This window comes from Rhinatrema bivittatum, chromosome 3, assembly GCF_901001135.1.
Source record: "Rhinatrema bivittatum chromosome 3, aRhiBiv1.1, whole genome shotgun sequence".
Lineage (NCBI taxonomy): Eukaryota > Metazoa > Chordata > Amphibia > Gymnophiona > Rhinatrematidae > Rhinatrema > Rhinatrema bivittatum.
This window is the reverse complement of record NC_042617.1, coordinates 123874324-123888864: the sequence shown is the minus strand read 5'-3', so window position 1 is coordinate 123888864 and position 14541 is coordinate 123874324. Positions and strand designations below refer to the sequence as shown.

At 51.9% G+C, this 14541-nt stretch overlaps 1 protein-coding gene across 4 annotated transcripts in view; it reads right to left on the bottom strand.

The window, feature by feature from the left end:
• Positions 1-14541, bottom strand: part of XPO1 (exportin 1) — a 321445-nt gene that overhangs the window by 84110 nt on the left and 222794 nt on the right. For all 4 annotated transcript variants that reach the window (XM_029593698.1, XM_029593697.1, XM_029593699.1 and 1 more), the window contains one exon: positions 9623-9729. In XM_029593698.1, coding sequence (XP_029449558.1) covers positions 9623-9729 — 107 coding nt within the window. The remainder of the gene's footprint in view (positions 1-9622; positions 9730-14541) is intronic.

Here is a 14541-nt window from a genome sequence, read left to right as displayed (position 1 = left end):
GGATATTTCTTCTAGCTATGAAAGGACTTCCTTGGGCCCTGCCGAGAGGACTTTCTAGCTGAAGAGGGTGGATCAAACGAACTGGCAGAGAGGTGTTGCAAGGTCTCATGGTGATCCTTCAAATGAGGCACAGCATCCTTCATCTTATCACCAAAAAGGATCTTGCCAGTATACAGCAGGTGCTCAAGCTTCTCCTGCACCTCCGGCCGGAGATCAGAAGCCCGGAGCCAGGCCATCCTACCCTCCCGCCATCTCAAAAACATCATAGGTGGACTGCACCTATGATGTGCAGTCCACCTATTGTGGACTGCACAATCAATACCCTGCTGGATGACCGCCAAAAAACCGTCCTGCTGCTGCTGGGGCAGGTGCTCTGACAGGTCCTGGATCTGCTTCAGAGGTTCCGATAATATTGCGTCATGTACAGCTAGTAAGAGGCAATACGGGCTATCAGCATGGTGCCCTGAAACACCTTCCTACCCTCCGCATCCAGTGCCCTGTGTTCCTGACTTGGAGGGGCGGAGGCATGGGTGCAAGAATGCTTGGCCTTCTTAAGGGCCGACTCCACCACAAACTGACTGGTGTGGGAGTTGACGCTTCTCAAACGCAAAAGCGTGCTGAGGCAATTAAACCTCATTAGCCTTCCTATTCACTGCAGGCATAGAAATGGGGTGTTCCCAGATCCGAAGAGCAACTCCTTGAAGATCTCATGGACTGAACAGTGACCACTTCCTTCGGGGCATCTGCAAACTGGAGAACCTCCAGCATTTGTGTGTCTGGCATCCTCTTCTGTTAGAAGTTGGAATGGAATGGTCTCTGTCATGGGCCACACATATTCCTTAAAGGTTAAGTCCTCATGCGGGGACTGGTGCTGCTCCTCCAGAGGAGACTGGTCCAAGGGAAGGTCACAAGAAGAAAACTCTGAGGTATCATCCCCCCACGGGTCGTAAGGGGTGTCATCACCGCTGAGATCATCCGGGGTCACAGGTGGAAGGCCCCTTCCCAGACCCTGCAGTTTGGGCACAGAGGGCATCGAGGCCCCCGAAGGACCTTGAACCGGACCAGGAAATGCCACTGGGGAACCTGTGACCTCGATGGCACCAAGGGCTTTGAAGTGCCTTCCTCCTCTGAGGACCCCAAAACAGGTACAGAACCGGGAGGAGGCGGCAATGGTGGCCACCAGGGGCTGCAGGGGGAGAACACAGAGAATAATGTCGAGGTGCTCCAGCAGCAGTGCCAACATCGAGGGCGCAGGCTCCAGCACCGGTGGGGGCACCAATGGAGCGGGTGGTACAATACCCTGCAGGGCTTGGACAACTGCCAGTTGCACCCTGTATTCCAGCTCCTCCTGGAAGTCTGTCGAAGACAGGACAGACTGAGGAGAGGGAGGAGTCACCAGATCACCCCTCAGACCGAGGGAGATCGGTGCCAGGCACTGAAATTGGCGGGGAATGCCTGGGATTCCCAGGTTTGATGGAGGACGGTGCCTCCTCGCCATGGGGGTCCAGTTTGGGGGCATCACAGCAGGCACTAGTGCCGACCCAAACCTGGAACCATGTGACGATGGAGACCAGTGCCATGTTTCCTGGTCTTCCCATGGTGCTCGGCCCAGACTTTCCCTGGTGCCGAGGAGGAAGGAGACGATCCAGAAGTCCTTGAGCGTGAAGAGACCGATGATGGCCAATCCCTAGTGCTCCTCTCCACTAAGAGCCCTGGTGGAGGGGTGGACAGAAAAGGCTTGGTGTCCATTGGTTCCCCTCGGCCCTTCAGAGCCAATGCCCCTGCACTGGAGCCGAGGTTTCAGACTTTGACCTGAAGAGCTTCTCCATTTTATCAAGGTGGGCTTGCTGGCCTTGGGGGGGACCTGGCAAGCGGTAGATGTCCAGCAGGTTTCAAAGGAGACAACTGGGAACAGATTGCACAGAACGAGGTAAACTTACCGGGCTGCCCAACTAACTAAGCAGGGAGAATGAAGAAGGACTCAAGTGCAGAAAAGCTGATGAATCGACCAGGAAAAAGCTTTCCAACACAAAAAAAAAAAGCACGAGCTCCACAACCGTGAGATGACAGCTCCGCAGAAAAGAAAAGAGACTGAAGAGGAACCCCACATGGTCAGTGCCCAGTATGCCCAGTGCCCCGGTTCTAAAAACTTCGACATAAGTTTTCCGTACCAGGGTTCACCTGATGATGTCACCCATGTGCGAGGACTACCATCCTACTTGTCCTAGGAGAATGTGTTATTACTTCAAAAAGGTTCTCAATTCTATGGTCAATTTGTTAGGATTTTTCCCGATCTTGCTCAAGCTACTCAATTTAGAAGGAAAGATTTTTTTTTTAGCTTTTAGGTAGGAAATTGTATCTCTAGGTTTTTTTTCACATTGCGTTATCCTTTTAAGTGTATTATTAAGCACGGCAATAAACGCTTAATTTTTGTTTTCTTGTCTGAACAACTGAAATCTTTTTTGGAGGCCTGAAGACCAGTAATCTCCTCCCCAGTGCCTATTAACTTAGGGCTGATTATATAGCTATGTTAAAGCTGTTTCTTTTTGTTAATGTTAATTTTTCCTTTTATTCTCCCAATATTTCTATGTCCCCTTTCTTTTTCTTTTCACTGCTTTGTTTTGGAGGATTGCATTTATTTGGTTTCTATTTGTATTTACTTTGTTATTAATGCTGGAATCCATATATTTCCATAACAAAGAATTATCTTTGTTCATATATGAAAACTTATAAATAAAAAAAGTACATCACAATCCTCAAAAATCTGTACTCAAGAACTCAGAATTAACATCTGATTTTCAGTTTCCTTATTCACCTCAATTACACAGGGAATGATCAGTTTTTACTTTCTTATGAAAAGCCACATACATCTTTCTCTAACAAATTCCTATTCTTTTCATTCCAAATCCTTGATTTATATAATATGGCTGTACTTTAAGCTTTGTCTTAATATGCCTTGCATATTTTGTACAACTTGATTACATTAAAGAAAAGTATTTTTACAAATGCACTTATTTAAGAAAGGAGAGACCTAAATATTCAGGAGATACTGAGCAAGGAATGTAGTAGCAACCAATAAGAAAATTATTCCTTACCTGCTAATTTTCGTTCTTGTAGTACCACGGATCAGTCCAGACAGTGGGTTATGTCCCCGTCCAGCATATAGAGTCAAAGCTTCAGAGGGTGCTCCCTTATAAACCAGTGCACCCTCTGGCAATCTTCAGTATTAAGAATATCAAAACATGAACAATCAGAATGGATGGGTCAAGGAAACAAAACTCCTTCCACTTAGAACATAGCTAGCTAAACAGTTGCAAAAAACAGCAAAATGAACCATGCCTTGCAAAATGAACCAGCCTTAGAGATTGAGAAAACAGAACTATGTGAGTAGAGAGGCAAACCAAGGATATTTGAGCAGTAAGAGCAATCCCATCAATCCCAAATCCTTAGGGAGGGCGTCTGGACTGATCTGTGGTACTACAGGAACGAAAATTAGCAGGTAAGGAATAATTTTCTTTTCCCTGTACGTACCCGGATCCGTCCAGACAGTGGGCTGTACCAAAGCTTCCCTACGTAGGGTGGATCCCGGATAGCCCTGCTCGAATGACCTAATTGCCAAAGGAGCCAAATACCGGTGGCCGTAGATTCAAACGATAGTGCAGAGCAAAGATGTGTAACGATTTCCAGGTCGCTGCTCGGCAGATTTTCAGGGAGGAGACAGAGTGACTTTCCGCCCAGGAAACCGCTTGAGCTCGGAGAGAATGGGCTTTGATGCCCACCGGAGGCTGCCTACCTGCCCCCAAGTAGGCTGCTACAATAGCTTCTTTCAGCCAGCGAGCAATAGTGGTTTTCGTAGCCTTGGACCCTTTCTGAGGTCCATTCCAGATAATGAACAGGTGATCCGACAAGAGAAATTCATTAGTAACCTCTAGATAGTGAATCAGGATATGCTTGACATCAAGCTTATGTAGATCTCGTGGATCGGTAGCTGAAAAGGACGGGACCTCAACCGTCTGATTCACATGGAAGGCTGAAACCAGCTTGGGTAGAAAGGAGGGTTACCGTGCGCAAAGAAACTCCAGAGCCCGTAAAGCGTAGGTAGGGCTCTCTGCAGGAGAGTGCCTGTAGCTCCGAAATTCGACGGGCAGAGCACATAGCCATGAGAAAGACCATCTTGAGGGTGAGATCCTTGAGAGTAGCGGATTGCATTGGCTCGAAAGGAGCGCCTCCCAAAATCCGAAGGACTAAGTTGAGGCTCCAGGAGGGACACAGGGTGCGCACCGGTGGATGCAGGTGTTTCACTCCCTTGAGGAATCGGATGATATCTGGGTGCGAGGAGAGCGAAGCTCCCTCGCATTGATGGACTAGGGGACCCAAGGGCTGCTACCTGAACCCTCAGAGAATTGTAGGCTAAGCCCTTCTCTAATCCCTGCGGTAGGAAAGCCAGAATCTGAGCTACCGAGGCAGTATGTGGAGATGCCGCTATGGAAGTACACCAGGTTTCAAAAACCTTCCATACCCGGACATAGCCAACGGACGTAGAGGTCTTCCTAGCCTTGAGAAGGGTCGAAACCACGGCCTCGGGGTATCCTCGCCTTCTCAATCGGCACCTCTCAAAAGCCAAGCCGTAAGACAGAAGCGATCTGCCTGGTCGAAAAATACAGGACCCTGATGCAGCAAGCATGGGAGATGGCCCAGGCGAAGAGGTCCGTCCACTGTGAGGTTGACCAAGTCCGCGAACGGACCCTGGTGGACTTCTATTCTCCGGAGAACTTTTCCTTCCAGTGGCCACGGTGGAAACACGTAGAAGAGAGTGTGACGAGGCCATGGAAGGACTAGAGCATCCACGCCTTCCGCATCGTGCTCCCTTCTGTGGCTGAAGAATCGCAGTGCTTTTGCATTGCGGGAGGTGGCCATCAGGTCCAGGTGTGGGAGTCCCCAACGATGGACCAGGATCTTCATTGACTCCTCGGAGAGTTCCCACTCCCCGGGATCCAAACGTTGCTGACTCAGGAAGTCGGCCTGAATGTTGTCTACTCCTGCGATGTGGGAGGCCGCCAGCCAGGATAGGTGAGTCTCCGCCCAAGCCATCAACTTGTCCGTCTGCTGTGAAACGTGACGACTTCTCGTGCCACCTTGACAACTGATGTACGCTACCGTGGTTGCGTTGTCTGAGAGTATCCGAACCGCCCTACGATGAACGAGGGGGAGGAACTGCTTCATCGCCAGACGTACTGCTCTGGTCTCCAAGCGATTGATCGGCCAGGTTGCTTGTAACGGTGTTCACTGTCCCTGGACCGAACTAGTCTGGCACACCGCTCCCCATCCGGAGAGACTGGCATCCATAGTGACAATCACCCACTCTGGCATTTCCAAGGGCATCCCCTGCGACAAATGAAGTAGGTCGAGCCACCAAGCCAGACTGTCCTTGGCCTCCTGCTGGAGTGGGAGGATGGTCTGGAACTCCTGAGACACCGGCTTCCAGCGGGAGAGTAAGGCTCTCTGTAAAGGACGCATAAGCGCAAACGCCCAGGGTACCAGATCGATAGTGAAAGCCATGGAGCCAAGCACCTGGAGGTAAACCCAAGCAGTGGAAAAGGAGAGGCAAGAAAAGCGCTGCACCTGCGCTATGATCAACTGGGCCCGGTCCGGGCGCAGGAAGACCTTGCCCACCTCCGTGTTGAAATGTGCTCCCAGGAAGTCTGGTGATTGAAAAGGCGTAAGGCTGCTCTTGGTGAAATTGACTACCCATCCTAGGGATTGGAGAAGATGCAACACTCTGTTGATCGCTCATTGACACAGGCCCAGGGACTTTGCTCGAATAAGCCAGTCGTCCAGATATGGGTGGACTAGAATGCCCTCTCGTCTGAGAGCTGCCGCCACCACCACCATTACCTTCGTGAAGATCCGGGGGGGGGGGGGGGGGGGGGGCAGTAGCCAGGCCGAAAGGAAGCGCCTGAAATTAGAAGCGGAGAAAGCGCTGGTGTGACTTGATAGGGATGTGTAGATAAGCCTCCGCCAGATCCAGGGAGGCCAGGAATTCCCCGCGGTGTACTGCCACAATCACTGAACGCAAGGTTTCCATTCTTAAGTGCATGACCTTGAGCGATTTGTTGACCATCTTGACAATCAAGATCGGACGGAAAGAGCCCTCCTTCTTGGAAACCACAAAGTAGACCGAATAATGGCCGGTCCCCACTTCCATCAGAGGAACCGGAAGGATCGCCCCGAGAGCGAGGAGCCTGTCGAGCGTCTGGTGTAGAGTCTTTTCCGAACTGGTCCGCAGGGAGAGAAGAGGAACCTGTCTCTTAGGGGGGCGAGCAAAATCTAATGCGCTGCCGTGCCTTAGAACATTCAGAACCCATTGATCTGACGTAATCTTGACCCATTCCTCGTAGAAGAGGGAGAGCCGTCCCCTATCCTGGGGATCGGGCCAGCCTGGCTTCATTGTGCAGACTTGGAAGACACCCCCTGGGCCAGGCTGTCTCTTGCCTGTCTTTGACCTCAAAAGGAATGGGACCAGGACTGGGAACGTGAACAGGGCTGGCGAGGAGCAGACTGTCTCGTAGTGTGGAACAGTCGTTGACCACGGTAACGGCTTCTGGAGGAGCTGAACGTCCTAGTAGGCCACGGCTGATTCTCTGGCAGTTTATGCACCGCATTCTCTCCTAGGGACTTAATGATCTGGTCCAGATAGTCTCCAAAGAGGAATTTCCCTTTGAAGGGCAGCGATCCACGCCTCAGGGAAAGAAGGGAGACCCTGTCCTGGCAGATGCGGAGCCATCCGCCGGCCAGATGCGGAGCCAGAGGAGGCGTCTGGCCGAGACTGCCAAAACCATCGACCTGGCCAGACTTCTGAGGTCATACAGAGCATCCGCCCCATACGCTATGACTGCCTCCAAACCGTCAGCCTGCTGAGCTTCTTCCGGAGGTAGCTCCTGCGAGCTTAGTAGTTGTTGGACCCAGCGAAGGCCTGCCTGTTGTGCCAAGGAGCTACAGATGGCCGCCCTGACACCAAGAGCAGACACTTCAAACACTCTCTTGAGATAAACTTCGAGCTTTCTATCTTGCAGATCACGCAGAGCTGTACCTCCCATCACCAGAATGGTTGTCCTTTTGTGATGGCCGAAACCGCCGAGTCTACTCTCAGGACCTTAAGAAGCTCCAGGAAGTCATATGGAAGGGGATAGAGTTTTTCCATAGCTCTGCCGACCTTAAGAGAGGCTTCAGGAGATTCCCATTCCCTGGACAATAGTTGGAGTAGGGAAGGGTGGGTAGGAAAAGACCTTGTCGGAGGCCGAAGCCCTGCCAGGACAGGGTCTCCCTTCTTTCCCTGAAGCGTGGATCCAGGAAGTTCCTGTGGGGCCTCAATGTCCAGCTCCTGTAGGATGAACGGGATGAGAGGGTCTAGCTCGTCCCTCTGGAAGATACGCAGGACTCTAGGATCGTCCCCGTCCATCTGAGCTGCTGGCAAAGGCTCATCCAGGTCTAGGTCCAGGTTGGGAACAATACCGTCCACCGGGGGATGAACCACGCGGACCCTGGCAGTGCCTTGAGGGGCCACTGGGGCACCTGCGCCTGGGACTCCTACTCCCTGGTTGTCCCTCGCAGGAGGGGGGTCCGCTATCCTAATTATTTTGGGAGGAGGACCTGCTGCTGACTCCTGGGGCTGGCTTATCCTGGCTAGGTAAGCATTGTGCAATAACAGTACAAAGTCCATGGAAAACGGAGTTGCTCCAAGGGAGGCAAAACCGGGGGGTCCCCAGCCGATGGAAAAGGTCCTAGAGGCGGCACTGGAGTTAAGATCGGTGGCAACGGCGGAAAATTAGTGTCCTGATCCTCCCCCGGCTGCGCAGGGACATCTGGCTTCTCAAACAAAATGGCCGCTGTTCCCGTGCTGAGCCAACCTCTGATCATTGAGACGCGCTTGAAGGCACGAAACAGGGCGTCACGCCGGCTGTGAGGGGCTCTCCCCACCAGGGAGGCACCTCGTACACACCCCCCTCACGGGAGAGCCGTGACCCAGGCTCCCCGCACGCACTGCACCAGGAGGATCTCGGCATCGGGAGTGGAGGAGAGGAGCCGCGAGGAAATCAGCTGATTTTAAAGTAAGAGCTGCAAGCAGCGGGAAAAATCGCATCCGCCGTATAAGTAACTCTCTGCCACTCCTTCCGACCTAAAATAGTAATGAAACCAGCAACAACAGAGGGATGGCGCTTCTCTGTGTGGGCTGCCCTGAGGAAAACGGCTTCTTAGGGCAGTGGGTCGGATTGTGAAGAGGGGGGAGAGGTTGGACCACCAACAAGCACCCCCAGTGAGTAGAGCCAGGCACTCGAGCCGTGGAGAAAGAAATAACAAAAACTTACCAGCATACAGGGGAGCAAAGGAGGGAGACTGTAAGAAACAGGTCTGCCTGCAAGTTAACAGCTGTCAGGACTAACAGCCCAAAGAATAGGTCAGACTACCCCTATTGTTTGTTTGTTTTTTTTAATTACACAACTTGATCCATCCAAATAGGAATAGAAGAATAAGTAAGTTAAACTTAAAGAAATGTACTGGGGAACCAGAGGTTCCACACTCGCATCTGCTGGAGTCAGAAGATTGCAAGAGGGTGCACTGATTTATAAGGGAGCACCCTCTGAAGCTTTGTCAAACTCCATCTGCTGGACGGGGGACATAACCCACTATCTGGACTGATCCGGGTACGTACAGGGAAAAAGAAGTTAAAATGCTTCATATAATGACTTAAGGCCTGCAAATTTAAATCTTTCAATCTTTTATCCCTGGTAAGTGACAGCAGAGTAACGTGCCTCTCTGCTGAGGCGGCCCCGGGGAATGCGCGGCGAGGGGGGGGGAGGGGCTGGCACCACCAGCATCCACCGCCCTAACAGCAAAGAGGCTAGAACCTGTAGGAGGAAACAGGAGAAAAATAACAGAAAAGCCCGAAGGAGGCACTTACCCCACCGAAGGAGGGATGGGGGAAGGGAAGGTGCCCACACAGCACTGCTTGCAAGAGATGCGAAAACTCCCACACAGAGCTTCTAACTTTCTTAAAACTTTTTTTTTTTTTTTTTAAACCAAACTTGATCCAACCTTGAGAACAGAAGCAGAAAAACATAGAACTGTGGAGAAATGTCCACCAAACAGGGGAAGCACACGGTTCCCCTACTCCTATCTGCTGGAGTCAGAAAGATACTGAGGATCTAGGGAGGGTGCACTGGCTGATGTGTCAGCACCCTCCGAAGCTTTGTCTGACTCCATCTACTGGACTGGGGTCATAACCCACCATCTGGACTGATCCTGGTACGTACAGGGAATGTCTACTTATCCTTATTTATGAAAAATATAATCCTTACTGAATTTAGGATACAATTTATTTACAGTACATACAATAATTTCAACAACAATTTTCCCTTCTTTCATTATATATTCTATTAGGCAACCATTGAAGGAGAACCTATGTCTGGGCCAGTGCCCATATCTTGCCTGTAGAGTTGGGTACCATTCCTCCAAAGCAAGTCCCTCCTCCTAAATACTGTTGACTCCCAAACCCAATTGTCCTCTGTGGTTCACCATATAAGTCACAATATACACTAGTGTGATCAATTTTACATAAGCTTACCATTTGAGGATCATTAGATCTGCTCACCCAACCAGAAATTAGTTTCAGCGTTTCTCTTTTAACTGTTCTCATACTTCTAATCAAGGGTTGTTTTGTAACCATTTCACCTAAATTAAAAAATAAACAATGTAGCAGATTAGTCCCAATTTCTCTCATATTCCCCCTTTGTTCATAATTACATCCCAGCTAATAAAAAAATGGAGAAATTACTTACCTGATAATTTCATTTTCCTTAGTGTAGACAGATGGACTCAGAACCAATGGTATAGTGTACTCGTGCTAGCAGTTGGAGACGGATCAGATTTCAATCTGACGTCGGCCCCTAGTACATATACCCCTGCAGGAAGTGCAGATCCTCAGTATTCTTCCTTGCAAAGCATTGTGGATATATGTTTGACTGACAGATTAGTTAATTTGATTAACTTGTATAACTCCGTAACTATATAAACGTTATAACTTGATTAACTGGATTAATTTGAACTGGTCGATTGAGTATAGCTGGAGACCGCCAGGGAGCTCAACCGGAAAGCGTCGACACTCAGCAGAGTGGAGATCTAGGTAAACGAAAAGGAGGCTTACCCTTGAATCATTTGCAATTCCATGCGTGACGGCAGCCAAGGGCAGGCTGCTGAGTCCATCTGTCTACACTAAGGAAAACAAAATTATCAGGTAAGTAATTTCTCCATTTCCTAGCGTGTAGCAGATGGACTCAGAACCAATGGGATGTATAAAAGCTACTTCCGAACCGGGTGGGAGGCTGCCTGTGACCCACTCAGTATTGCCCTTGCAAATGCTGTGTCCTCCCAGGCCTGAACATCCAGACGGTAGAATCTGGAAAAGGTATGGATGGAGGACCATGTCGCCGCCCTGCAAATCTCGGCAGGTGACATCATTCTTGTTTCTGCCCAGGATGCTGCCTGGGCTCTGGTCGAATGGGCCTTGATCTGTAGAGGCGGAGGTTTCCCTGCTTCTACGTAGGCTGCCTTGATGACTTCCTTGATCCATCGGGCTATGATTGCCCGCGAGGCTGCTTCCCCTAGTCTTTTCCTGCTGTGAAGGACGAAAAGGTGGTCCGTCTTCCGTACGGGTTCTGACATTTCCAGGTATCTGGAAAGGATTCTGCCAACGTTGAGGTGACGCAGACTACGGGCTTCTTCCGAATTCTTCAGGGCTCCCGCCGACGGGAGCGAGATGGTCTGGTTCAGATGGAAGTGGGAGACCACTTTGGGGAGGAATGACGGTACCGTGCGCAGCTGGATGGATCTCAGAGTGAACTTAAGAAATGGTTCCCGGCAAGACAGCGATTGTAGTTCAGAGATGTGTCGCGCTGAACAAACTGCCAGTAGGAAGACCATCTTCAGGGTCAGCTGATGGAGTGATAGCCCTTGAAGAGGTCTGAAGGTGGTTCCAGATAGGAAGTCCAAGACGAGGTTGAGATTCCTCAGAGGGTACCGGCCACTTCAGAGGTAGACGAATGTGTTTGACCCCTTTCAGGAAACATGACACATCCGGGTGAGAGGCTAGGCTATTGCTCTCGCCCCTGGTGCCGAAGCATGCCAGTGCTGCCACCTGTACCTTGATGGAGTTGGGGGACAGTCCTTTCTGGAGTCCGCTCTGTAGGAACTCCAGCATCACGGGAACTTTAAGTGAACGTGTCTTGATGTCGTGATCTTCGCACCAGGCTTCAAATATTCTCCAGATCCTTATGTATGTTAACGATATAGAGAACCTGCGTGCTCGGAGGAGGGTTTCTATTACCGCCCCCGAGTATCCGCTCTTCTTCAGGCGAGCCCTCTCAATGGCCAGACCGTAAGAGAGAATTGAGCTGGGTCCTCATGGAAGATCGGACCCTGTTGAAGCAGGTCCCTGAGAGGGGGCAGGGGTAGAGGGTTCCCTGCCAGCAGTCTTCTCATGTCTGCGTACCACGGTCTTCTTGGCCAATCCGGGGCCACCAGAAGAACTAGTCCCTTGTGTAGCTGTATCTTGTGAATGATTGCGCCCAAGAGGGGCCACGGCGGGAAGGCGTATAGTAGGGTCCCCCGTGGCCAGGCCTACACCAGAGCATCGATCCCTTGGGATTGTAGATCCCGCTTGCGGCTGAAATATCTGGGTACTTGGGCGTTGGTTCTGTTCGCCAGAAGGTCCATTTCCGGTGTTCCCCACCGGTTTACTATCATCCGGAAGGCTGCGGGAGACAGCTTCCATTCTCCTGGGTCTAGACTTTCTCTGCTGAGGAAGTCCGCCGTGATGTTGTCCTTCCCGGTGATGTGGGCGGCGGAAATCTCCTGTAGATTTGCTTCCGCCCATGCCATCAGTGGGTTTATCTCCAGTGACACCTGTTGGCTTCTTGGTTCCCCCTTGCCTGTTGATGTAGGCAACCGTTGTGGCGTTGTCGGACATCACACTGACCGTTTGCTTCGGAGTCTTTGGGCGAACTGCAGGCAGGCGAGTCTGACTGCCCGCGCTTCTAGGCGATTGATGTTCCATCCTGCCTCTTCTGTGTTCCACTGCCCTTGGGCGGTTAATTCCTCGCAGTGTGTGCCCCACCCCCGTAGGCTGGCATCTGTAGTTATCAGAGTCCAGGTTGGGGATGATAGTCTTGAGCCTGTTCATGTGGCTGGGCTGCAGCCACCAGTGTAGTTTGGTCCTAACTGTGCCCGGGAGGGCTAGGCGTACGGTGTAGTTGTGCGACCGTGGGTTCCAATGGGACAGCAGTGAGTGTTGTAGAGGCCTCATGTGGGCCCTCGCCCAGGGGACCACTTCCAGTGTGGATGCCATTAGCCCTAAGGCCTGCAGGTAATCCCATGCCGTGGGGCGAGGGTCTCATCAAGGATTGCAACCGGTTCCACAGTTTTGATCTTGTGGGAGTCAGGCTGACTGTCTTCCTTGGTGTCGAAGTGGACCCCCAGGTACTCCAACAATTGTGAGGGCTGCAGGGAACTCTTGTTCGTGTTGACCACCCATCCGAGGCTCTCCAGTAGAGACTTGACTCTGTTGGTTGATTGGATGCTTTCCTCTGGTGACTTTGCCCTGATCAGCCAGTCGTCCAAGTAAGGATGTACGAGGACGCCTTCCTTCCGCAGTATTGCCACCACTACCACTATCACGTTGATGAACGTCCATGGTGCTGTGGCTAGCCCGAAGGGTAGGTCCCGGAACTGGTAGTGATGGCCCAGGATCTTGAAACGTAGGTAACGCTGGTGTACCTGATGAATTGGGATGTGCAGGTACGCCTCTGACAGGTCCAGGGAGGTGAGGAACTCTCCCGGCTGTATTGCCTTTATTACGGATCTCAGGGTTTCCATGCGGAAGCGGGGGACCTTCAGATATCGGTTTACGTATTTGAGGTCCAGGATTGGTCGGAACGTTCCCTCTTTCTTGGGAACGAGAAAATATATGGAACCTTGAGGCCAAGGTTCAGTAGCCTGGCCAGTGTAACTTCCACTGCCGCCTTTTTGGTGGGGTCGTGGCAGGGGGACTCCACAAACTTGTCTTGGGGGGGGGGGGGGGGGTGCGTATGAAGTCCAGGTAGTACCCTTCCTGGATGATGGCTAGGACCCACTTGTCCGAAGTTATCTCGACCCATCTTTGGTAGAATAGGGATAGTCTGCCCCCTATGGCTTCCCTTCGATGGGTCGGCTGATTCTCATTGCGGAGCGCGGCCGGGCCCTGAGCACGAGCTGTTTCCCCTCTTGTTGTGCTTGTTCCGAAAGGACTGGTTCCTGCCCAGAGGGCGGGGCGCCTGGTAGCTGCTCCTGTATGGGTTGAAGCGCTGCAAGCTTCTGCCCCTGGAAGGCTGTCGCTGGGCTCTCCTTGACTTGTCTTCCCGAAGGCACGGTACTGGGGATTTGCCCACCATCTTTTCTAAATCGCTGCCGAACAGAAGTGTTCCTTTGAAGGGCATCCTTGTGAGGTGAGTTTTGGAAGCTGGGTCAGCCGACCAGCTTCTGAGCCAGAGCTGTCTCCTGGCCGCCACCACCGATGATACTCCTTTGGCCGCTGTGCGTACGAAGTCTGAGGCTGCGTCCGTTAGAAAGGATAGCGCTGGGTCCAGGATATCTCTCGGGGTGCCGTTCCTGGCCTGAGATAAGCAGGCACGTGTCACCACGGTGCAGCAGGCCGCAATCTGAAGAGACATAGCGGCCACGTCAAATGACTGTTTAAGCATGGCTTCTAGCCGTCGGTCATACGTGTCCTTGAGTGCTGCTCCTCCCTCTACCAGAATGGTGGTGCGCTTGGAGACTGCGCAGACCATGGAATCCACTCTAGGGCAAGTGAGCATGTCTGGTTGCTGGATCCAGGGGGTAGAAGCTGGCCAAGGCCCGCCCCCCTTTAAAGGCAGACTCTGGGGTGTTCCATTCCAGGTCAATTAGCTGTTGAGCGGCTCGCAAGAGCGGGAAATGACGGGAGATCTGTCGAAGGCCTTCCAGAAATGGGTTCTCATCGGGATCCCCCTGGGTTTCTGAATCCGGAATCGGCAGTTCCGCCAGGCATTGGGAGACCAGGTCCGGGAGCTCCTCCCTTGTGAAGAACCGTCTCATGGATCGGTGGGGTTCTGTCCCCGGGGGGAGTTCTCCTTCTTCTAGAGGTTCGACTTCTTCTTCTGAGATGTCCGTACCCCTGAAGGTGGGACTACTTGGCGGTAAAAGCCTGTGCCTAGGTCTTGAGGGGCCTGGAGCCTAGGGATCCTCCTGCGACGTATGTGGTTGGTCCGCCCGGGAATCCGTTTGCATTCGGACAAAGGCGTGAATCCCCTTGAAGAGTTCCACCCACGATATAGACGAGGGGTCCACATTGAGTGGCGCTGCTTCCCTGGGAGCATCCAGCTGAGAGGGAGTCCTGCTGGGGGTTGCTAGCTCCAGGGAGCCCCCTGAAGAGCTAGTCCCTGGCCCTGGGCGAGACTGAGCTTGTGGTGGAAC